The following is a 25,939-nucleotide window of genomic DNA, read 5'->3' on the forward strand; positions in this document are numbered from 1 at the left end:
ATAGTTTTACATACGCATGTACAAAACTGCTAACACTACTATAGTGAGTACAGTGTGTCTCATATCCAGTAACACAAGCTGGAGAGGTACACACTTAAGTTTTCAGAAGAATAAAAGCTAATTGGTCTTATCAGAAAATTAGCTTAATAAAGGAGGGGTAAGGGGGGCGGTCTATTTGCTCTCTGTAGAGGCGGTTGGTAATTGATCCGCACTATGAAGGTCTGCACCTGACATACGCTCTGTTTATTAGATGCCGGTCTCTACAGAACTGACTGGTAATTAAGGCCCAGAGGATTAGATAAATTCAGCTTTTTTTAAGAAAAGGCCCAATTTAAGATTAAGACCTCATAATATTCTGGTAATCTCATTTACTTCAAACGAGTCTGGATCCTATTAACCTAGATACAGTATCTGATGCCAGCAATATGTATGTATTTATATTTTATATGCATTCACACTTCTTTACCAGAATGTATATTTTAGTACTATGGAAATTAGTAAAAATATTAGACACTGTCATGTGCCATTAGAAAGTTATCTCATCGGGACTAGCCCTGTCCCAAATACACCTATCAGGGCATTAGGATCTCATAGACTTGCCCTCCTCCTATTTGAGAACCCCCTCTTTTTGAGTTAGGGGCTTATTCCATGGAGCGATAATCGCTTTGTGGAATAAATACAACGATCAGCCGATGGCAACGATCATCGGCTGATCGTTAATATAGGTTCGAACCTATAATTGTCGGGCGCCGACAGTGCATCTCTACGTGTAATAGTAGTGCAGGGCTGGCGCCTAACGATTTACATTACCTGTCCAGGCTGCAGGGCTCCTCTTGCGGTCTTCTTCTCCCTGGGTCCTGTGCGCTGCAGCTTCAGAGCAGCCTGTCTGAGCTGACAGGCTGCTCAGCCAATCACAGGCCGGGACCATCGCGGCCTGTCAGCTGAGACAGGCTGCTCTGAAGCTGCAGCGCACAGGACCCAGGGAGAAGAAGACCGCAAGAGGAGCCCTGCAGCCTGGACAGGTAATGTATAAAGTTAGCAAGGGCTGCAAGGACTTTGGGAACGATGTCCATGCAGCCCTTGTCAAACGATAATCGGCCGTGAGGTAGGCCCAGTAAACTAGCAGATGGGCGCTCGTTTACAGTTATTATCGGGCCCCCATCGGCCCGTGTAATAACACCCTTAGAGTAGAGAACTGCTCTGTAAAAGAAGAACCCTCTCTGTTGTGTCTATATATATTACAGGGATTGTGTTTTCATCTGAATGGTTTTTCATCTGATGATTGGGGGGGGGGGGGATCAGGCAGTTGTATTTCCACTCTTTTGCTCTGTTTTATGTTAAATCTAAATATGTAAGAATTTTTAGTGACTTTTTTTTTTTTTTTCATCTTAAAATTTTCCAATCTATATTAAGGGTAGCTTCACACACCCCGTATCGCAGTGAATTTTCTGCTGCAATACGCAGCAGCATCAAATCTGAACCATCAAATCTGCTGCTGATCTGCTGCGCACTGGTCCTGTGTGTTAGTACCCTAAGGGGACAAACACACTTGCCGGATCCGCAGCGAGACCTCTCGCTGCGTATTTGCAGCGGGACTCGCTGCGGATCCTGGCCCTATTGTTTCAATGTTACACAATATCGCAGCAGGGATGTACATCCCTGCTGCGAGTTTGTTCCCAGCCGGAGCATATACTTTACCTGATCCCGGCTCCGGCTTGCTTCGGCGGTTCCCGGAGTCTTCAGCAAGCTGGAGCCGAGATCAGGTACAGTATACTCTCGCTCCAGTGCCCGCCCACAGCCCCGGCCGCCTGATCAGACCCCCGCAGCCCCGGCCGCCCAAACAGACCACCTCCCCTCCCCCCCACAGCCCCGGCCGGCCCCCCGCAGCCCCGGCCGCCCCCCTGCAGCCCCGATCACTCCCGCAGCCCCGGCAGTCTTATCGCAGCCCCGATCGCCCCCCACAGCCCCGGCCGGCCCTCCTCCAGCCCCGATCGCCCCCCCAGCAGCCCTGATCTGCGGGCGGCCGGGTCTGCATGGGAGCGATCGGGGCTGCGATAAGACTGCCGGGGCTGCGGGGTGGGCGGGGGGATGATTAGGCGGCCGGGGCTGCGGGCGGGCACTGGAACGAGCGTTTACCTGATCCCGTCTCCAGCTTGCTGAAGACTCCGGGAACCGCCAAAGCAAGCCGGAGTCGGGATCAGGTAAAGTATATGCTCCAGCGGCTGGGGGGTTAACGGGGCCGGCTGAGGACAAACTCGCAGCAGGGATGTACATCCCTGCTGTGATTTTGTCTAACATTGAAACAATAGGGCCGGGATCCGCAGCGCGTCTCGCTGCAAATACGCAGCGAGAGGTCTCGCTGCGCATCAGGCAAGTGTGTTTGTCCCCTAAAACATAATCCTCCAAATCTTGCCGTTTTTATTTTGGCTACTAGGCGTAAAACTAAGCTAAGACTCTGTGTTCTATCTGTGATGATGGTAGCGAGGAGGCTGCTGGATAGTGTGGGTGACCCCTGTAGATAGCAAAAACAATAGCACCTCAGCCGTCCCCTCCCTGTGGAATGAGGCCACAGGGCATGCTTGCAAATGTGTCTCATACAGGGAAGAGGGTCTTCAAGATGTTCCCTGTGTCTGTATCAACGAGGCTTACCATAAGGCATGCCACTACATGCTGTTACAAACCGCTTAGGGAAACCCCATCTACATCAATCTTCCATAAATTTTGCAATCTATTTGAATTCACAGGTCAATCTATTAATATAAGAAGCAGCAAAAACATAAAAAATATGGAGATTTACTACTCCCACATAACACTGCATTGTACCCACTGCTGCTATACCAAACACTGACAGCTACAGAAACTGTGAAGATTCTATAGAGTGCATTGTAATGGCCTTATGCATTTGTATGTATTATTTACCTTGTTACGCAAGCTATCATTACAATACAGTGCAGCTCTGCATAATGCAAGTGTTCTCGGGGCGCAGACCATGTAAATGTATGATAAAGGGAACTGTAGGCAAAGAAAGGAGCGTGGAGGCTGAAATAAAAACAATATCCATCAAATATGCATGTACAGGGAGCGCTTTCCTTGAGCGGCACAGTGAGATCCACTTTAAGCAGGAATGGATGTTTGCATTTTGTCCTCGTCAATCACGAGAAGTAAAGCGGCATGTACAAGCAAGGAGGCCCCAAAGGACACAAACAGGTTAACATATAGGAGCTAGTTGATGAATTTAATTGGACTGGAACAGAAATTGATTTTTTTTCTCCTCCCAGTTTTAAAAAGCAAAAAGATTTTGTTGGCTACATGGGGAAAAAAATCACTATTTCCTTAGAGACAACCCTGTAGAAAAACACAAGGCATCCAAAGAGGCCAAGGAAGTATAATCATATATATAATAATATAATGTTATACCCTAAAGGTGCCGGCCATTGACATGAGCTGTGACAAGAGAACCTTAGTAGCCATTTGTTGGTTTATCCTAGGCTGCTCTAATAGACAACTTCTGTATATACAGCCTATTTAGAGCTTTTCAAGCCAATAAGTTCCCTTAAGGGAGTTGTCCAGACCTAAAAGAAAAAAAACAGAAACAGCACCACTCTTGTCCCCATGAAGCCTTCGGCCCTTCCGTTTTTACGGTCAGGAAATACTGATCCTGAAGACTTTCAAGAGACTTCAGTAAACCATCAGTATTTCCTAACCATAAGAAATGGAGTCTTTTTCCTCTCTCCTTCTGCTCTGTGAGTACAAAAGTGACGTCACTCATACGTCACAACACTATGTGTGGGAGAGAGCGGCCCCTTGTGGCTGAAGGCATGATTCTAGCTAGAAGAATGATGCCCTATTAATGCCCTATTAAGCCCAGCACCACATTTATTGGGAGTATAGTTAAAAGAGGCAGGTGCAGCACCTGGCGTCATTTACCTGGTCTGGCTTGGAAGCACATCCAGAATTCAAGCCAAATTCTGGATGCGCATTTGGAGCCGTCCGGATTTCTAGGTGCTCCCATAGGGTTACAGACAAAAGTGGGACATGTACTATTATGTCTGCACCTATTTTTCCGCACGGACAACCTTTAGGAAAAACTCTTGACAGGCATCAGTGCCCAATAGAACCCTAAGGGTCAAGAAAACTATCTGAATGTCCTGATAACAAATTAGAAAGCATTATACCATCCAGACCACTGCTTTTATATCAGAGTTGTGGTCGGCAACCCTGATAACAAGCTCTCAGCAAGGGGAGGAAAAAAAAGTCACATATCAGAAGAAGGAAGCAGGTTTTCTATATGAATGTGTTTGCAAAAATGTTTATCCCTACTCCTTTAACTAGATTATTTAGGGTTTTTTCACAGGCACGAGACAGACTCCACTTGAAGTTCCGCCTTTCCCATTGACTCAGTGATATTCTCAAGCTCAATCCCCCGTCCGCCCAAAGAATTGACATGTCAGTTATTTCAACGGCTGTTCTTTGCATTGACTTCATTGCAACCCATTTCACTATGAAAAGAATGGCCGTTGCTTTATTGAAAACATTTTTTTGTTGTTGTTAAATGTACGTTGTTTGAACATTAGCCTTAAAGGTTTTGAAAAATAGAAATTAAAATGCTTTTATTAGTTTTAACAAATTATAGGTAGTTACCATGATTTTATAGAGATTTTCCACTTCAGCGTGTTTTATGTATAGATTGTGTTTCATCTCCACCGCACCTTTTGTATTCTCACAGTATCTAATGTGTCAGGCATATGTTAATGAACATTGTCTGTACAGGTGCCGTGCGAGGACCCCCAGGGTAAAGGTTTGATACCTTTACTTGCATGAATTTATTTCCTGCTTGATCATCACCTTTTTCTTACATGGTGTAAATGCAGATGATCTGTATATGTATTCCCCCAGCCTCGCCGGCTCTACGCTATACACCACTCTACACTCCAGCATGCTTACTATATTCAGCACAAAGCTACATGAAGCCAGTAGGTCGACTAGAAAAATTTCAAGATGTTTAGTGTAGTGGGTTGATGAATGTGCTTATGACATAAAACTCCTAAATGTCTGGAGGTTATGGTAGCATTGATGTCTATTTTCAGCACATCTCCTGAGCGAGAAAAGGGCAGAATATGTAAATAAAATATGAGAAGAAACGTGTAAATGGTGCACATTGTGCGAATCGCATCTGTTTACAATATATTGTGAGTTGTAATACACCGAGTGATGGGAGTAGTTTGTTGTGGTGGGGGCTGGGGGTTCATAGCAGTCACTATTTCGGCACATCTCTCGGGGTGCAGATTGTCTAGTATTATCTCAGGTCTCAGGCTGTTTAAATAAATTTGTCCCTTCTATACAATGAAGTCAGCTAATTTTAGGGTTGGCATATTAATTTCCTTCCTCATGAGCTACTAACCTCTTGACAGCAGGAGGAGGCATAGGGGGCGCTGCTAGTAAGCATGTTTGTTCACATTTGTAGACATTACAGAATACAAGATTATATAATTTTGGCGCCAGCAGAATTTGCTACATTAACAATTAACTCAGCAGTAGGCTGCAAACTCCTTAAAGTGGAACTGTCAGCAGTTTTTGCTGACTGAAATAGACCAGCATATAATATAGCATCTTTCCACAGCATGCTCCTTCATGACAGCACCATGATTGGAGGATGCTCCGGTCGTCTCTATAGGGACAGGAACACAGACAAGTTTAAAAGGCCCCTCCCTAGGCACACCCCCAGTGCTTCCTGTCCCTACAGAGAGGACAGCAACTTCGTTTTTACGGAAGTCTTACCAAGGCGGTCTGCGGCGGCAGGGTCCCTTTAAGCCTCCTGGTGAGCGGGTCGATCGGGGTCTGTGGGGCCTCCTTCCTCCCTTGCCATCCGGTGCTCGGTGCCCCTCTGGCAGAGGCCTCCCGAGTATCCATGCCTCCGCTACTCCGGAGAGGCAGGAGTCTCCACGCAAGATAGCGTGCGTTTCGGTGGGGGCGGCCATCTTGGTGACGTCACCGGAAGTGACGCCGCGGCTTCTCCGCGACACTTCCGGAATCGGCGTTCGGCGCGGTGGCACGCGCGGGAGAACTCCATAAAAGTTCAGCTGCAAGGTCTGCTCTGTCTCTCCCCCTGCAGCTATGGAGCAAGTCCGCAATCCGGAGTCCGGGATACCGACAGTGAGTAGGGTACTTACCCACAAAATGTGACTTGTGTGGACTTAGCCTGGGGGTAATTAGGTCTCCTCCTCTGGTTTTTTTTTAGGGAGAGCTGAAGACCCCAAGGAGAGAGTCAGCCAGAAAAAGATGTGTTATGTGCAGTATCGCATTAGAGCTATCTTATAACAAACAACTATGTCCCTCCTGTATCTCTAATGTATTAAGAGATGAGAAACAGTCCCTTATGGAGGACATCAGATCTATTGTAAAGGAGGAGATGGGGGGGGTTAATCCCTCTAGTTCTGGCTCTAAACCTAAAAAAGATCCTGTTCCTAGGAAGAGGATTAGACAGATCTCTACTTCCTCGTCCGGCTCTGATGACGCTGTACATGTGACCTCTGATATAGAGCTGGAGGAGGGAGAGAGGCCTGATAATGATGATGAAGAGGAGGTTGAGAACATTTCTCATACTCCTGTGGCCGTTAAAAAATACTTCTTTGACTCCTCTGACATTGAAACCCTAATTAAAGCGGTTAGAGAGACCATGAACTTGGAAGAGACTACTCAGGAAAGTTCAGTAGTGGATGAAATGTTTGGGGGCCTGAAGGCGAAAAAACAGACAGTTTTTCCCATTAATGCAAACCTGAAGGATTTGGTGTTGGAGGAATGGGAACAAACTGAAAAAAGGTTTTCTGTCTCTAAAGAGATTAAGAATCGCCTTATGTTTGATAAAACAGAAACAAATGTCTGGGATGAAATCCCTAAGATAGACGTCCAAGTAGCTAAAGTAGCCAAGAGGACCTCTATCCCCTTTGAGGACTCCAGTCAGTTGAGAGACCCAATGGATAGGAAGGGTGACTCCTTACTTAAAAAAATCTGGGAAGCCACCTCCTATATAACTAAAACAAATATTGCAGCCACATCAATAGCTAGGGCCATGTCAGTCTGGTTAAACCAGCTTGAGGTCCTATTATCCAACAAAACCCCTAGAGAAAAGATTGTGGGCACTCTGCCTTTATTAAAAATGGCCACCGGGTTTTTGGCCGACGCCTCGGTCGAGTCTATTCGGTCTGGTGCGAAGATAGCTACCTTATCAAATTCAGTCCGTAGGACCCTCTGGTTAAGATCATGGTCCGGTGACACATGGTCCAAAAACAAGCTATGCTCTATTCCCTTTAAGGGAGAGTATGTATTTGGTGCAGAATTAGACAAAATCCTGGATAAGGCAGCAGATAAAAAGAAGGATTTACCAGACGAATCCAAAGGGAAGAAACAACCCTTTCGGAAAACCCGTTTTTCCCCTAAAGACTATAGGGGGAAGGGAAAAACGGGAAGGTGGAGTTACCCCAAAGGGGGAGGTAGAGGGAGAGGGTTCCTTCTCAACCCTAACACAAATCAGTCCACCTCCACAAAACAATGACGGATCCCTGGTCGGGGGAAGGCTCCTCCAGTTTGCCCAGGACTGGCAGAACATCACCTCAAGCCCCTGGGCCCTGAGCATTGTTCAGGTTGGCTACAAGATAGAATTCAGCAGCCTCCCTCCGACCAGGTTTCTCATTACAGATGCGGGATCTATAAACCAAAACAATCTAATCCTCAAGGGGGTAGAGGATATGATTGCCCTAGGGGCGGTGGTGCCAGTTCCAGTTCCAGAGGAGAGGCAGAAGAGAGGCCTCTTCTTAGTAAAAAAACCGAACGGAACGTACAGAACAATAATCAATTTAAAGTTTCTGAACAAATGGATTGTCTACCGCCGTTTCAAGATGGAAACGATAAAGACGATCATTCCCCTGATCCCGTCGGGCTCCTTCATGGTCTCAATAGACCTGAAGGATGCCTACTACCACGTCCCAATACACCCCAGATATCACAAATATCTCAGATTTGCGGTTCTCTGGCAGGGAGTGGTGCGCCACTTCCAATTTTGTTGTCTCCCCTTCGGGATATCCTCAGCTCCGAGGATATTTACGAAGCTGGTGATAGAGATGGTAGCCCATCTCAGGAAAGAAGGAATTTGTCTATTTCCTTATTTAGACGACTTCCTTCTGGTAGCCCAGTCAAAAGAAAACCTCCTGTGTCAACTCAGCTCAGTAATGAAGCTAATTACTCAGCTGGGTTGGATAATAAATTTTCCGAAGTCAGAACTAGTTCCAACCAGACAGAAGGTATTTTTGGGGGTATTACTAGATTCTCAGCTACAGACCTCTTTTCTACCTGTGGAGAAACAGACTCGCATCCTACAGGAATTCTCCGAATTCAGAGCCAAAGACAGGGCTTCCCTCAGACAGTGCATGAGGATACTGGGCCTCATGACCTCCTCCATAACCTGCGTAGCCTGGAGTCAGGCCCACTCGAGAATACTCCAAAATCAGATTCTATCATCCTGGGACAGGAATCCCAGGTCATTAGACAAGAAAGTTCTGGTAGGGCAGAAGGTAAAGGAGTCCCTTTCCTGGTGGCTCTGTCCCAAAAATTTACAGGCAGGAGTTCTATGGGTTCAGGAACCCGTGGTGGCAGTCACAGTAGACGCCAGTGGCTCAGGCTGGGGAGCTCAGTGTCTAGGACTTTATGCCCAGGGCGAGTGGTCACAGGAGATTTCAGTTTGCTCCTCAAACCTAAGAGAGCTTCTAGGGGCCTGGCTAGCACTCCAACACTTCCAAGACTCTCTAAAGGATCAGCACGTCAAGATACTCTCGGACAATATGACAACCGTAGCTTATCTACGTCACCAGGGAGGCACAAAGTCCCTTCACCTTCAGAGGGTAGCAGACAACATCTTCACCTGGGCGGAAAACAATGTCTTATCTATTACAGCAGTCCATCTAAGAGGCATATACAATGTAAAGGCAGACTATTTAAGTCGCCAGCAAATACTACCTGGGGAATGGTCCCTGAATCAGGAAGTATTTCAGATGCTAGTTCAGAAATGGGGGTTACCTCAGGTGGACCTTTTCGCATCTCAAAAAAAACAAGAAAGTAGAGGTCTTTTGTTCTTTCAGCCGGGTAGACAGTCCTTGGATGCTGGATTCTCTGTCGGTTCCATGGAACATGAATCTAGCTTATGCCTTCCCTCCCTTCCCGATAATTCCTCTAGTACTGAGAAAAATCAGGGAAAGTCGGACCACGGTGATCCTAGTAGCCCCTCTTTGGTCAAAGAGAAATTGGTTCCCAATGTTGGAGGAAATGGCAGTAGAGGGTCCTCTGTCTCTTCCAGTGAGGAAGGATCTCCTACTCAAGGGCCCAGTAGTCTATCCAGGGGTAGAAAAACTAAAGTTAGCTGCATGGCTCCTGAAAGGGAGATACTAGTACGTAAGGGCCTGTCTGATAAAGTAATATCTACCCTTCTACTTAGTAGAAAAGGTTCTACCTCAGCTATATACAAAAGATATTGGATAACTTTCTTGAACTGGTATAACCCGAAAATTCCTGACTTGGAGAGTCCGGATGTACCAGCTATTCTAGACTTTCTTCAAGAAGGCCTAGATAAGGGTCTCAGTCTTAGTACATTGAAAGTACAAGTTTCGGCTTTATCTAGTTTTTTTGAGACTTCCTTGATGGAGAACAAACTGATTAGCAGATTTGTCAAGGCAGTATCTCGGATTAGACCTGCCCCTAGGAAACAGTTTCCTTCCTGGGATCTCAACACGGTCTTAGTAGCTCTGACAGAAGATCCCTTTGAGCCTTTAGAGGAAATATCCATAAAGTTGCTCTCCATCAAGGCTGCCTTCTTAGTCGCTATCACTACAGCTAGAAGGGTCGGAGAAATCCAGGCTCTATCCTCTAGAGAACCATTCCTAAAAATTTTAGAGGACAGGATAGTACTAAGACATGACTACACATTTACTCCCAAGGTAAATACTGATTTTCACAGAAATCAGGATATTATACTCCCGTCTTTTTGTAGCACTCCAGCTAATCACAAGGAAAGGAAATTTCACTGTTTAGACGTGAGAAGGGTCATAATACACTACCTCAATACAACCAAATCATGGAGAATTGATGATAATCTATTTGTGCAATACCAGGGGAAGAATAGGGGGAAGAAGGTATCCAAGGATACAATAGCCAGGTGGATAAAACAGGCAATAGCAGAGGGCTATAGAGCACAAAATAAACCTGCTCCACCTGGCATCAAAGCTCACTCAACACGTGGGGTCTCCTCTTCCTGGGCAGAAAGAGCGGACGCATCACCTGACCAAATATGCAAAGCAGCTACGTGGTCAAGCATAAATACGTTCATTAGACATTACCGACTGAACGTCGCGGCAAATCAGGACTGTGCATTCGGCAGAAAAGTCCTACAAGCAGTTGTCCCTCCCTGAGACTACTAATATGGTAGGTCTCCAATCATGGTGCTGTCATGAAGGAGCATGCTGTGGAAATACAAAATTACTCTCACCGGTAATTCACTTTCCACGAATCCTTCATGACAGCACCACATTAATTCCCGCCCGATGGATGGGTTGAAGGAAATTGGGTGCACCTCTACTTATAATTTAGAATCACTGGGGGTGTGCCTAGGGAGGGGCCTTTTAAACTTGTCTGTGTTCCTGTCCCTATAGAGCCGACCGGAGCATCTTCCAATCATGGTGCTGTCATGAAGGATTCGTGGAAAGTGAATTACCGGTGAGAGTAATTTTGTATTTCCCTGAATCAGGTGATATTACTCTTATTTCACTCCGTCACTCCAGCACTGAGTTATTAGCTTTATTAGATTTATAAACATTAGGAGATAAAGCCCACAGGGTGTTCTCAGGGCTTTAAAAGCCAAACAGAGTTCAGCCGATCCATCAAAACAAAGTATGGAAAGAAGGTGCTGAACATTGCTGGGGTTTTGTAGACCATGGAAACGTCCTGTGGGGCCGCCTTTTAAAGCTGCCTTATAAAGTTTATATCTCAGTGCTGGAAAGAAAGATTAAAACAAGAGTTGCAACTTCTCATTGAAGATAAGAAGCCCTATTATACACTGCCATTTCTTTAGTTAATTCTCAATGGAGCGGACTGGTCAGGTGACATAGTGCAGACAGGGCAGTGCTCCTAACAGTGCTCCCAGCTGGAGATTACGCTAACTGCACGGGATCGGCACAGAGGAACACACATACCTTCCTCCTCAGTGTCCAGGGTGCTATAGGGGGCTTTTAGCAGGTTAGATTTGTCTTACCTTTTGATAGTTCCCCTTTAAGTGAGGGAATACAAACAAATTTTGTGTTGCTAAGGAAAAGCTGACAGGAAGTTAAATTGCCACAAGAGTTTAAAACTGTGTAAATAAAGTTATTTTACTTTTACAGGTTCTTTTACTGTTTGTTACTGATTTTAGTTATTTTAGGTTCTTTCTGCCAAACTCCCTTAGAGACAGACATTTAGCTCTTTCCTGTCATTTTTGCTCTCATAATGCACTCCTCTAGTTCCTGGAACTTTACAGAATTCTGAAATTAGCTTTTTATCTCAGTACAAGATAAAATATTTACAAAGTTACTCAACCTTTTATCTAGATTGCAACTAGACGGTTGTAAGACAAGGGTAGTTTTCTTATACCCTAAAATGTGTGACTTGCTGTGTCTGAACTTAAAAGGGGTTTCTGGAACATGATGTACAGTATGTTTGCCCACATGTGTAACTTGCAAGGGCAGATTAACTTTACCATAGGCCCCGGGCTAATCACCAAGCCTACCCCCCCACACACACACACACACTTTACTGTAACTATTGCAGCACTAGCGTGATGTTCATAGTACAGGATAGATAATGTCATTATACCCTAATTTGTGCAAAATCACTGTAAGAAAGCAGCATTTTTTGCATATCGTGGCTGAATTGTAGCCAGGAGACAATACACCCCTAAAGTACAAGTATGTTTGGTTGGCCATGTGCCCCCCCAGGAGCTCAGGGCCCCAGGCTACCACCCAAAACGGACCTATTATAATCCGCTACTGTTAACTTGCCCCCCCCCCCCCCCCTTAATCTACTTAGTAATTTACCTACCTTTCATTTAATTTACCCATATTTCATTCATGTTTGTGCAATCTTGGCACGTGTCTCACTGGTTATGCATTCACTTCACTTTAAGGGAATGCATTGCCTAGATTTTCTTGCTGATTAGAGCCAGATACTAATGGGCCTATTCCACGGCCCGATGATCGTTGAGCGAGGGCTGCAGGGACATCGTTACCGATGTCCTTGCAGCAGCATACATTACCTGTCCAGGCTTCTTCTCCGCGCTGTCTTCATCCCCGGGTCCCGCGCTCTCTATCTTCAAAATGGCGGTCCCGGCCTGTGATTGGCTGAGCGCTCCGTCAGCTGACCGGCCATTCAGAAGATAGAGCGCACGGGACCCGGGGATGAAGACAGAGCGGAGAAGAAGCCTGGACAGGTAATGTATGGTGCTGCTGCTGGTCAAATCGGCGGTCGCCCGCCGCGCACCGCTATTCAACCGTAGCGATGCGCGGTGGGGGAACGATGATTTTAGATCTGGCCCTAAATGAACGATCGGCCGATGACACGATCATCGGCTGATCGTTCTCTCTGTTTCACCGAACGATAATCGGCCGAATCGGCCAAATGGGGCCGATTCGGCCGATTATCTTTACTGTGGAATAGGGCCCTAAAACATAAGGCCCTATTACACGGGCCGACAGTGAGGAGCTCTCTGCTGCCGCTATTCCATGCGGCAGCAGGGAGCGGGTGAGTTCCAGGAGGGCCGCGGGAAGGTGCAAGGGGGCTGCCCGGGTGATCGCTGATCATCCGGGCAGCCCATAGGATATAAAGACGTTCTGCTGCCCCTGCTCCCACCCCATGGAGCGGCGGCAGCAACAGATCGCTGCGATATAAGTTGTTTGTCTTTCAACATGTTCAAAGACAAACGACTTAAACGATTAGCTGACATGAACAAAGTCGGCTGATCGTTGCCGCCTATTACACAGGACGATTATCGGCCGAACATAGTTCCGTGGAATAGGGCCTGTACTCTTTTTATAATCTTTCTATTTTCTGATTTTTTTTTATTGCCATGGTTCCTGAACTGTTTTTAACAGTATTTAGTGACATGCTTTACAGCAAGTTCCATGGACATAGATGACATTAGACAGGACCTGTCCCCTTGAGATGAATCTGAAACATTACTGAGCGCACTCTGTGACCTTTGAAGAGGTCAGTCCATAGGGGTCTGCTATTGTCTAAAGGCCCTATTACACAGAGCGATTATCTGCCAAATCAGGCCAATTCGGGCAGATATCACTCCGTGTAATGCTGGGTTTACACAGAGAGATTTATCTGACAGATCTTTGAAGCCAAACCCAGGAACAGACTATAAACAGAACAATTCATAAAGGAAAGTCTGAGATTTCTCCTCTTTTTAAATCCATTCCTGGCTTCGGCTTCCCAAAGCTGTTAGGTAAATCTCTCTGTGTAAACACACCATAAAAGACACGATCATTCAAAGAGCCAGTCATCAGCTGATTATAGTCTTTCGACATGTTTAAAAACCCATTGCCTGCTGGCCATACCGTTTTAGAATTTTTTATATAAAGGGGTAATCCAGAGAAAATTTTAAACCAACTGGTGACTGGAAGTTATAAAGATTTGTAAATTACTGATATTCAAAAATGTCCAGCCTTCCAGTACTTATCAGCTACTGTATGTCCTGCACACAGTACAGTGCTCTCTGCTGCCACCTATGTCCAAAGCAATAGCAAATCCTCATAGAAAACCTTTTTGTATAGACAAATGAAACAGTGAGTGTGTATGAAAAGCATAGCTCCTAAATAGATTCCATAGAAGCTGACAGGAGAGGACGGCTCAAGGACACAATTATTTTTGAGAGGTTTCTTTTTTTATTTTCTGTTTTTCAGCATAGTCTTTACCTCCCCTGAGCATGCTCTGTGTGCAGCCTTCTTTCGTACGTGGGGGATCGTCGTCCCTTATTTTGATATCAACCGTTCGCTTATCAAAGCAATGGAAAGTCACGGCGTGTAATCTCGATAGGATTGATCGGCTGAAATAAAAGCCTTCATTATCTTTCCATCTAACGTAATTGGTGTGACATTATAGTAATGCCTTTTGTAACCTCATTTAAAATTGGTTATCAATCACGGCGTTCTTAAACCTTTCTGAAATTAGCCCAGGCTTCGTCGCACGCCGTGTTTTCTGAACTGCATGACTGAAAATTTTATTATCTCCCACGGTCTGAAATTCTGCAGCAATTTTGTAATCTGAGAAAAACAAGATTTTCCTCCCAGACTTTCTAATCACAGTACAATAATAAGCGCCAGTGACTCTCGCACAACCACGTATCAGATTAACGCCCTGACAGCAGCTCTATGTGGTGCACGCTTTACTCCAGCCAGATCCAATCATCTCGGGGAAATGCAGATGGAGGCCGTCTGTGTTGTATCGTGATTGTTTTTCTTCACTTGTCGGACTCCTGTATTATTCCTATTGAGATAAGTCCGCCGGAAACAAGTTGTATAAGGGAAGGATAATATGTATTTTAGGAGCCCTTCTTACCTCTTCTGACTGGCTTTAGTATATACTTGGATTTTCCTTGAAATAATTCTGTTTGAATCTGAATTCTATTCTTTTATTAATTCTCTTTGTAATGCAAGAATGAACTGACAACTAGGGTGTTACCATCAACTTCATTAACAGGGGAAGACACCCCTACACAGCCCAGTCTATAGTGACCATGTGTAATAGGGCCTTTACTCTTTAAAGCCAAAGCCAGGAATGGGTTTGAGAAGAGGAGAAATCTCATTCTTTCCTTTATGACCTGTTCTCTGTTTATAGTCTGTTCCTGGCTTTGGCTTCAAAAATCTGTCAGATAAATCTCACTGTGTAAAGGTATGTGCACACTGAGGAAAAGATACTCAAATGGACCCCGTCGTTGCTTCCGGCATGGTTGCTGTTGCTGTGAACATTATTTGAATGAATTTTCTATTGTAAAAGTGTGAAATACTAAATATAAAAGAAAAGAGAACTGCAACAGTTGTGTCAGTATAATTTTATTCTGGAGCTTCATGGTATAGGGGATTTAAGGCTGCTCGGATCCCGCCTCCTTCACTGAGTGGCTGAGCGGCCCTGAGACGTAGCGTCTCGGGCGGCGTCAGACACCCGGAAGCGTCCGGGAACCGGGCACCGGAGCGCAGTGATGCGGGACCCGCCGCTGGAACCGGGGAGATAAGTGGACGTCTTTTATTTCAGCCACCTCCTCCCCGGTCCCCCCAAAAAAAGTGCCCCCACGCTGGAGCACCCCTTTAACATCCTGCTGCGAGTATGTAAATTAACCCCCCAGCAGCCGGAGCGTACTGACAGAGGCACCATCTTCCTGCACAGATCGATTGTGCAGGCTCCCCTACGCTGTGCTGCTGCTGCCGGGCACGGCTCTTTCCTCACGGCTTGGGACGCTGCACACACCGCTCTAGCTTGCTTCAGGGGGACGTGCAGCATCTCTAGCCGTGAGGAGAGAGCCGTGCCCTGCAGCAGCAGCACAGCGTAGCGGAGCCTGCACGGTCGATCTGTGCAGGAGGATGGGTGCCTCTGTCAGTACGCTCCAGCTGCTGTCTTTGTTGAGCTCCGGCCGCCGCGGGGTTAATTTACATACTCGCAGCGGGATGTCAATCCCACTGTGAGTATGTATTGTCAATTGGGTTGAATGACGCTGGATCCGCAGCAAATTTCGCTGCGAATTCGCAGGGTGAAATCCGCTGTGGATCCAGTAGGTGTGAAGGTTTTTTTTTTCCCCTGCTGGAAAACCACTTTAAGTAAAGCAGTAGTGCAACAAAAAAAAAAAGATTAAGTTATAGTAACCAGGAAGAGATGTAAGCTGTGGTCTATCTGCGTGTATAGAGAGGAGATGGGTTTGTAAGCATTCATACCTTTGGGTACATGCTGTATGGGTGTGATGCCGCCATGTCTATCCTGCTGTTGTTCAGGCGCATTAATTCTCTTGTAAATACTTGGTTTTCTGTAAGTGACAAGAGAATGAACCTGTCAGGGGACTCATCCACAATAACAGACCTTTAATATGGCACTTATCTCAATCACCGGATCCTCCGGGTTGCGCTCGGTACATCCGAGCATCAGGCCTCCCACTGATTATGATTATGTGTTTGAGGAATGATTTGCTTTAAGTAGCAAGTGTGCCGCTTATTAATAGCTCAGTAACTTAAACCCATATTTAACATTTCCTGTCATGAGGTTTTTGATCCGTATAAAAGTCCGCACCGCAGTCGTATAAATTATTGAAATGTGAGGCAAATTAAAGGTACACATCTGACTATAGCGGGAGCGGATTATTAAGCTGTCTGTGTTAAACAAGGAACCGTGCATTTATAATTTAAGGCAACAAAGTCACCGGGAAAGGATGGATTCACACCTGCTGTTTAGCGCAGTTTCCGCATTGTGTGTTTTTTTTAAGCTAAAACTTAAAAAAAGTAACGAGAAAAGTAAAGGAAGAACAATATTCTCATCAAATCTACTTCTGGCTTCAGGGCTGAAGAATGTATGTGTGTTTCCTGCCTAAGGCTACGTTCACACACCATACTTTTATGAAAAGAACGACTGTTTTTTTCAATTAAAACCATGGCCGTTCTATTCATAATGCAATGATTAGCACTGAACTCAATGCGAACATTTGCTATTTGGGTCACGCAACGTATTGAACAACGGCTGTCGAAATAGTGTTCATGTCCTTTATTTCCAGCCATTGTCCATAGACTTCAATACAATTTTTCATTTAAACATTGGCCGTTGTTTTGAGTGGCAAATAATAGGTGTTGCTTATACGTCGCTTTATTTATTTTTGTTTGTCTTTATATTTAGTATATGTGAGTTTTGGGTAATTTTAGATAAAAATCCTTTTTTCCATGTCACTAAATGTATACAGGTATATGTGTATGTGTGTGTGTGTGTGTGTGTATATATATATATATATATATATATATATATATATATATATATATATAAAAAAGTAAAAAAAATATATATATATATGTGTAATCCTTAGGGTATATCTTGATAATTATTATGATCATTTTTACTGTTATCAAAATACGGCCATATTTTCACCTCAAGAAACGTTGTGTAAACATACCCTTACTAATGTTTTTTATTTATTTTTTTTCTTTGTGACGATTGAGCCTTATATTCTCACCAGTCATCTTATCATTCTCTCTGATAAGTGGCTTTGAAAGTAATAAATATTGAAGAAAAAAAGCTGTTTGAAATATTTATATTAAAAAGCATTTTTTCCTACCCAAACAAATCCTGTCGAGAGGGCGGGTTATACAAGATTGATGTAATAGCATCTGTAATTACCATAATTATTTAATAAATACTCATAATATTCATATAATTGTATTTTAATTTTATATATATATATATATATATATATATATATATAGTATAAATAAAAAATCCTGTACTATTGCAGTTTTCCCCCCAGCCACTGAGCTCTGTAATAGGCTGATAAATACTATTCTGTAGTGATCACTTTTCTCTGCAAAGTCACAGGACATGCCCCCAACATACTCTCATAGCAAACAATAAGTTGCTATATGTTGTACTGTCACACAGGGGTCCCAGGGTTTGGTGGGGGTCCCAGAGATGGAACCCCCACTTATTATACCTATATTACCTGTTTTGTGGATAGGTGTTGAATATTGTTTTTGCGACAAGTCATAAAGGTAAGTAGATGACCTTCTTCCAAGTTGCGTATTGTCTCTTCTTTATGCATTCACAAATCGTACAAAGCTGCGAATATCTTTGACTTATCCGCTGGTTTATTGAACTTCTGTCTCCATCCCATTCACAATGCCTTTTAATTTAACTAAACTAAAACTGAAAACCCCTGACTCAGCTGAAAAGTTACCACGCCGGTTAGTGCTATAGCTAACAGAGCGATGAAACATTACCACGCTCCGCAAAGATGTAATTCTTAACTATATTACCCTTGAAAGCCTTGTTTGGATTCATATATGCTAAATGCAACATCTAAGGGGAAGAAAACCTGATCTAAATAGGCTTCATGTCCACTTAGTCAGATTAGGCTGTAAAGTGATGGAACTTACTGTGGCTGTAAATATCTTTCCTTCATGCCGCAAAAGAGAAAAAAAATAATAAAAGGTAGTGGATTTTGCCTTTCATCTTGGTACTTGCCTTGTTAGATATCAATCACACCCGCCCTACGGATACTACAGATACTAGCCTTACCTATCATGCAGCGTTATGTAGGTAATAAGACCTGGGCAATCTGAAATGTTAACAATGTATATTGGGGTAAATGTTATTTTTAACTGTAAATTTCACCTTACACATCCTGGCGGACATGATGTTATACATGTTCCGTTTATACTCAATATTTGAACACTGCACCTCCCTGCATGACCAACTATACAGCAGTACACCTTCCAACATGACCTGACCAGTGGACATGGCCATAATACAACAGCACACCTTCCACCAACTTGACTAACCACTGGACATGACCATAATACAGCAGTACACCTTTCATCATGACCAACCACTGGACATGACCATAATACAGCAGTACACCTCTCTACATGACTAACCACTGGACATGACCATAATACAGCAGTACACCTCTCTACATGACCAACCACTGGACATGACCATAATACAGCACTGCACCTTCCAACATGGCCAACCACTGAACATGACCATAATACAGCAGTAGACCTCCCTACATGGCCAACCACTGGACATGACCATAATACAGCAGTACACCTCCCTACATGGCCAACCACTGGACATGATCATAATACAGCAGTACACCTCTCTACATGACTAACCACTGGGCATGACCATAATATAGCAGTACACCTCTCTACATGACCAACCACTGGACATGACCATAATACAGCACTGCACCTTCCAACATGGCCAACCACTGAACATGACCATAATACAGCAGTAGACCTCCCTACATGGCCAACCACTGGACATGACCATAATACAGCAGTACACCTCCCTACATGGCCAACCACTGGACATGATCATAATACAGCAGTACACCTCCCTACATGACTAACCACTGGACATGACCATAATACAGCAGTAGACCTCCCTACATGGCCAACCACTGGACATGACCATAATACAGCAGTACACCTCCCTACATGACTAACCACTGAACATGACCATAATACAGCAGTACACCTCCCTACATGACTAACCACTGGACATGACCATAATACAGCAGTAGACCTCCCTACATGGCCAACCACTGGACATGACCATAATACAGCAGTGCACCTCCCTACATGACCAACCACTGGACATGACCATAATACAGCAGTACACCTCCCTACATGGCCAACCACTGGACATGACCATAATACAGCAGTACACCTCCCTACATGACCAACCACTGGACATGACCATAATACAGCAGTAGACCTCCCTACATGACTAACCACTGGACATGACCATAATACAGCAGTACACCTCCCTACATGACCAACCACTGGACATGACCATAATACAGCAGTACACCTCCCTACATGGCCAACCACTGGACATGACCATAATACAGCAGTACACCTCCCTACATGACCAACCACTGGACATGACCATAATACAGCAGTAGACCTCCCTACATGACTAACCACTGGACATGACCATAATACAGCAGTACACCTCCCTACATGACTAACCACTGAACATGACCATAATACAGCAGTACACCTCCCTACATGACTAACCACTGGACATGACCATAATACAGCAGTAGACCTCCCTACATGGCCAACCACTGGACATGACCATAATACAGCAGTGCACCTTCCAACATGACCAACCACTGGACAGGACTATAATACAGCAGTACACCTTCCAACATGACCTTAATACAGCATTATACCTCTAAACTAAAGTACTAAAGTGGTACTGTTGTTTTAAGTATGTAACAATGGAGAAATGAGCGATTATCTCCCTTATCACTAGCAATCAATCGTTATAGCAAATCTTTTACACAATAATTGCTGTGTGTAATAGGGGCGTTACTGGTTGCATCAGATCTCAATCCTGAGACCCACTGCAATCCAGAGATACAGAAGAGGCTAGTGTGCAGCAGAGCACTCCACAACCAGCTGGCAAGGAGAACAGACTTTTTCACTCCATACACTCCAATGGAGTAAACTGGTCAGATATGATCGGCAGCTAGTGAGTGAAGTGTTCTGCCTCACTCATTCCTCTGAATGTATCTTGTGGTTGCAGCAGTCCTCAGGAGCGAGACTCGATGGAATCAGTCACTTTTGACATGTCTGAAGGCATATGAAAAGTTCTTTGAAATGACAGTAACTAGAGATGAGCGCAGCTCGATCATGCCTAAGTCTGATAATTTGGCATTTGAAAAAGGCTGAAGAAGTTGGATGCTGCCTGGAAAACCACCTATGACTCAATCCATGTTTTCCCTCACACCCTAGGTCTGCATCTAACTTCTTCAGCCATTGGTATTCAAATGCCGAATGATTGGATTTGGGCATGCTCGAGTTTCGCTCATCTCTAATAGTAAGGCTATATCCTAACAACCAACATAATCCTCACCAACATGACCATTGCGCAGTTCTGTTATTCTCAGGATGCTACTACCCCTAACATGACCGACCACTGGACAGCATCCGAATACAGTTCTATTATACTCAATACAGAAATACCAGTTGTGGGAGGAGGAGGAGGGATGCTCAAAAACAGTGGATCTTGTCAGGACGTACATTTCCTGGTACAGTGTATTGACTGTCCTTGGAAGTTTGTCACTGTAAAGATACAAACAGAAATGCCCTCAGGCTTGACCAACATTGAAGGGTTTCGATATGTTTCTTTCCAAGCACTTAAGCATCCGTCAGGGATTGTTAGTCTGTTGTGTCCATAAATGCTCTTGGGACAAGGAGAGGTTTCCGGAGAAGCCATTGTGTAAGACCTGCGGGCAGCCAGGCAGTAATTCCATCAATGCAATCCTGCGCTCCTCAGTAACACGAGAGCTTGTTATTACGCCACTGGACAGTATTATTGCAGGCCTGTTATTGTCCCCGACGCGACACGATGTGACAGGCCAATATACACAGATACTGGAGCGCTCTCCTGATTCATGCCCTTAATGAGACTTTACTGAAATAAAGAAGCTTCTTAGAATACAGATCGATACTTAGCAATCTAAATAGTAACTACAATCTCACAATTAGCTGTATTGTGCGCCCCGGGCTTGTCATTTCAAGAAGCAACTAAAAAATTGCTCAAACTAGGTTAACAACTCGGAGGCTTTAAAGGGGATATTCTCTTTATTTATTAAAAAAGTTCTAAACATGTCCTTAGTTGAGCGTCTGCCCACAGGCCTAAGATCTGGAGATTGTAATTGTTCCTATTGAATGGAAACCATCAGGAATTGATATAAAAAGTAACAGAAAATGGTAGATTTTTTTTCTCTTCAAAAATGTATTTGCTAGAATTGAAATTTACTGCTTATAAGATGAAAAACTAAACTTTTATAGTAACTTTTTTTTCCTTTGTTAAAGTTGGCCAAATGCACCTTTTAGAGCAGGGGTATGGAACCTTGGCTGTCCAGCTGTTGCAAAACTTTCATCATGCATGGACTGCCAAAGCGTTAACCCTCCCATTCAAACAGATAGAAGGCAGGATTCGGTGCCAAGTTCCGCACAGAATTTCGGCACCTATTCCTTAGTGTCAACCGGCCCTACGGGGGGACATAAAAAACAAACAAAAAAAAAAAAATCATACTTGCCTGCCCGGTCCCCCACCGCTGCTGTCACAACATTCACCACAGGTCATGGGAAAAATCGCTATATTATTAAAATTTAAACGATTATTGTTCTGTGTAATTGCAGGCAGCAATTGAAAAATCGTTCGTATGTCTATTATTGTTGATTTAGATCTGAACCTAAAATTATTGTTAATCTTTCGCTGTAATTCCACATTCGTTCGCTCCAAGTTCCTTATTTTTTCACTAATCGTTCAGTGTAATCGCACATTGTCACATTGTTCATTGTTTTGCTGGGAACAAAAGGAGTAAACAATCTTAGTTACAATCGCAATAACGATCATAGTAACTATCGTAACTAACGGCCATCGTTCTGTGTAATATGTAACAATTTCAGGTTAACAACTTTCCGATCGTTTATCGTTAGTCATTAATTGTTAAAAATCGCTCCGTGTGATAGGAAGGAACCAAGCACTATTAGCAATCGTTTGCTCCTTGTTCCCCGCTTGCTGCTACCGCTATTCCACGCAGCAGCGAGCAGGTGAGTCCGGGGGGGCTGCCCAGGTGATCGGAGTAACGGCAGCAGATTGCTGCTATCCTGGTCGTTTGTCTTTCAACATGTTTGAAAGACAAACTACGCAACGGTCAGCCAACATGAACGATGTCCGCTGATCTTTGCCCTCTATTCAACATGACGATTATCGGCTGAATATGGCCGATAATCGTTCCGTGGAATAGGGCCTTAAGGCTGGCAATACACAGAGCATATGCTTAATTGACAATAGGGAGAGAGGAAAAAGCAGCTGCCAGACTAAAACTTATCATGCCTGATTTTTTTCTCCCCCATACATCATCTGTTGGGGGAGCCATAAACATTGGATATACAACTGAATATTTATCAGTCGGAGTCTTAACACTTGCTTCACTCTCCTCAATAAGATTAACCCTAATCTGAGCAGAGGTTACATTATTATGGGGGAGTGCAGAAAGTTAGCTGTCATATGAATGATAGCTTAACAGCCAGCTAATAGTTAATGTTTACTGACAGCTTTAAGTACCTTAAAATTATGTCTGGGCTCCCCCCGAGGTGTCACAGGGGTAAGTACCGAGGCTTTAGGTATTAACATCGCACGTACTTAATACTGCTCCGCCTTTATACTAAGCCCGCACATAATAGAAAATATAATGACTTTCAGTCTAATATCTGCAATTTTTTGGTAATTAAGCCGGCTAATTGGCTCCTACCTTCACGATAGAGCTTATCTTTTCCATTATTTCATTCCTTGGACTGAAATAATTATCACTATTGATTATGTTCTTCAGCTACTATTACCGTGGCCGGAGACAAGCTGCTATATACAGTGCTGATATCATTACCATGCATGAGCGCCTCTGCTGCCATGACTGATACAGAAACCTAATGAAGAAGATTGTGCAAAAGAGTGAATGACTTAAAGGCCGACACATAGACATTCTGATACTTGTCTTCGAGGAGAATTGTAGGTGAGTGTTACATTGCACACGTCAGTGACCGTGTCATTCTCTTTTATGTTGCAGAGTGTTCTTACGGGCTATTAATCAGTATGCGGACATGCTGAACAAAAAGTTTTTGGACCAAGCTAACTTTGAGCTTCAGGTAAGAGACCATTTTTTTACCCTTGATAATATTTACAATTTATTAAACAGTGACTGCATATAACCAAAGTTCAACATCCCCATAGGTCACCATCACTTTATAATGCCAACAGAAGGTGACCTTCGTAACTGTAGAGATTTGGGTGCTATCCAACCCACCCCAATGGTCAATAAAGGTCTTCTCTCGAAGAAAAATGGTAGAACTGAAATTAAAGTCTTTGTCCCCGAAAGTGGGGAAAATACACAAGCTGTCAGTGCACCTGTCCTGGATGTAAGGGTTTGGTTTTTTATTTTGTTCATCCTTAAAGTGTCACTGTCGTGAATTTTTTTTTGCAGAAATCAATAGTCCAGGCGATTTTAAGAAACTTTGTAATTGGGTTTATTATCCGAAAAATGCATTTTTATCATGAAAAAGCAGTTTGAAGCTCTCCCCCCTGTCTTCATTGTTCTCCTATGGAGAGAGCTAAAGAAAAGACCAAAACAGGACAACAAAGAGTTAATCTACAAATCCCTCACCCGTTATCTGTTCTGACCATCACCAGTGACCTGTCTGAGCTCAGATTACAGCTGTCACCCAGCTCCGTGCCTGTAATCCTCTGTTATCTGCTTTCTGCTGCCGGCTAACTCCCTCCTCCCCCCTCCCCTCTCCCTAGAACAGACAGGGGACGTCTCCTGCAACAAGTCACAATTTTCAGATTTTTCAGAGTGGATGAAAAAGAGGAAGGAGGGGGGGACCTGGGAAAAGGCTTTTTACATGCAGATAATGGCAGATTTGGCTAATAAACCCAATTACAAAGTTTCTTAAAATCGCCTGGACTATTGATTTCTGCAAAAAAAAAAAAAATACGACAGTGACTCTTTAAAGTAGAAGTCAGGTGAAAAATTTTATTAAAGTATTGTATTGTCCCCCAAAAGTTATACAAATTACCAATATACAGTTGTTGTAGGAAATTCACATAAAGTGCTTTTTCCCTGCACTTACTACTACATCAAGGCTTCACTTCCTGGATAACATGGTGATGTCACGACCCGACTCCCAGAGCTGTGTGGGCGGTGGCTGTTGGAGAGGATGATGGCTGAGGGACACAGGGCACTGGAGGGACACTGAGCATCCCCCTGCCATCATCCTCTCCAGCAGCCACTGCCCGCACAGCTCTGGGAGTCGGGTCGTGACATCACCATTTTATCCAGGAAGTGACATCACAATGTTATCCAGGAAGTGAAGCCTTGATGCAGTAGTAAGTGCAGGGAAAAAAAGCACTTTATAAGCATTTCCCATTTCCCAAGTGTATATTGGTGATTTGTATAACTTTTGAGGGGCCATACAATACTTTAATAAAAATTTTCACCGGACTTCTCCTTTAAGTATTTGGCTACATATTTAGTCTTAAATCCCATTGATGTTTTCCTATACCTATAAAAATTGTTATTTCAAAGATCCAACTAGTAGAGAGCATGCAAAATACCTATTCTCCAGAGGAAAAGTAAGTGTCCGACCCTCTAAGTGTAAGTAAGTGTGCCTGTGCTGCACTTCTCTCCCTGGCTACCTATGATGTTCATCTTCCTGCACAGGATGAGCTCCAGCAAGACTGAAACCTCAGGTAGCCAGGGAGAGAAGTGCTCAGCTGTGTTCTTCTCCTGGCTAGATCTAGAGATCAGTGAGGAACTGAACACTCAGACTCCAACCAATCAAAGCTTTTGACAAAAGGTTTTTTTTTGTAATAAACAACACCAATAAAGCGTGTCTCAGCACTAACGCCGGGGAACCGGACCTTCTGAACACTGCCCGAAAGACCTTATTGACAACTGGTGCTGCTCAATCCTCCATACAAGTCCATCAGAAATCACTTCACAGAGTAAGGGAAGGATGAGGCACTCGCCATTCTTGTCGTCTTAAAAGCACATAAGCGTTTATTTCACATTAATGCAGGTGATTAGTCATAGACATATGGACGGGCAGCACCCTATTTCGCGTGCAGTGACGCATGCGAAACAGGCTGTCGGCTGTTTTGATTGAAAAACTTAGGTGTATGGAATCTGTAGAATTGTTATGAAGCCCGTACACGGCTCGCTTCTCTCTCTGAGGAGACCTGTCTAAAACCAGAGGGTCACAGTACTCAGCTTAGCGCTTCTGCTCCTTAGTTTTAGTGATCAGTGGTGCCCCCTCTGGACTCCCATTGATCATAACTTTGTGTGTTTTCCAAACCAATGAAGAAAAAGCGACACAGCTATAAGAAGTTGCACACCCAGAAGTAACATGCATATAGAAAATCTTTATTAGTACACCAGCAACAGAAACAACATTAAAACCAATTAAAATGGTGGCAACAAAGTGCCACACAAGTACACATGTGCCCCCACAATACCTGGAGCTACATAAAATGTACCAGGAAAGGATGTAAACATCACAATAAAGCTAGAACTTGTAAATGAATAATGGTATAA

At 44.0% G+C, this 25,939-nt stretch overlaps 1 protein-coding gene across 1 annotated transcript in view; it reads left to right on the forward strand.

The window, feature by feature from the left end:
* Positions 1–25,939, forward strand: part of DOCK1 (dedicator of cytokinesis 1) — a 302,766-nt gene that overhangs the window by 193,650 nt on the left and 83,177 nt on the right. Inside the window, exon 30 of the mRNA XM_069980039.1 lies at positions 23,417–23,495. Within this exon, the coding sequence (XP_069836140.1) occupies positions 23,417–23,495 (79 nt within the window). The remainder of the gene's footprint in view (positions 1–23,416; positions 23,496–25,939) is intronic.

This window comes from Dendropsophus ebraccatus, chromosome 8, assembly GCF_027789765.1.
Source record: "Dendropsophus ebraccatus isolate aDenEbr1 chromosome 8, aDenEbr1.pat, whole genome shotgun sequence".
NCBI classification, from domain to species: Eukaryota; Metazoa; Chordata; class Amphibia; order Anura; family Hylidae; genus Dendropsophus; species Dendropsophus ebraccatus.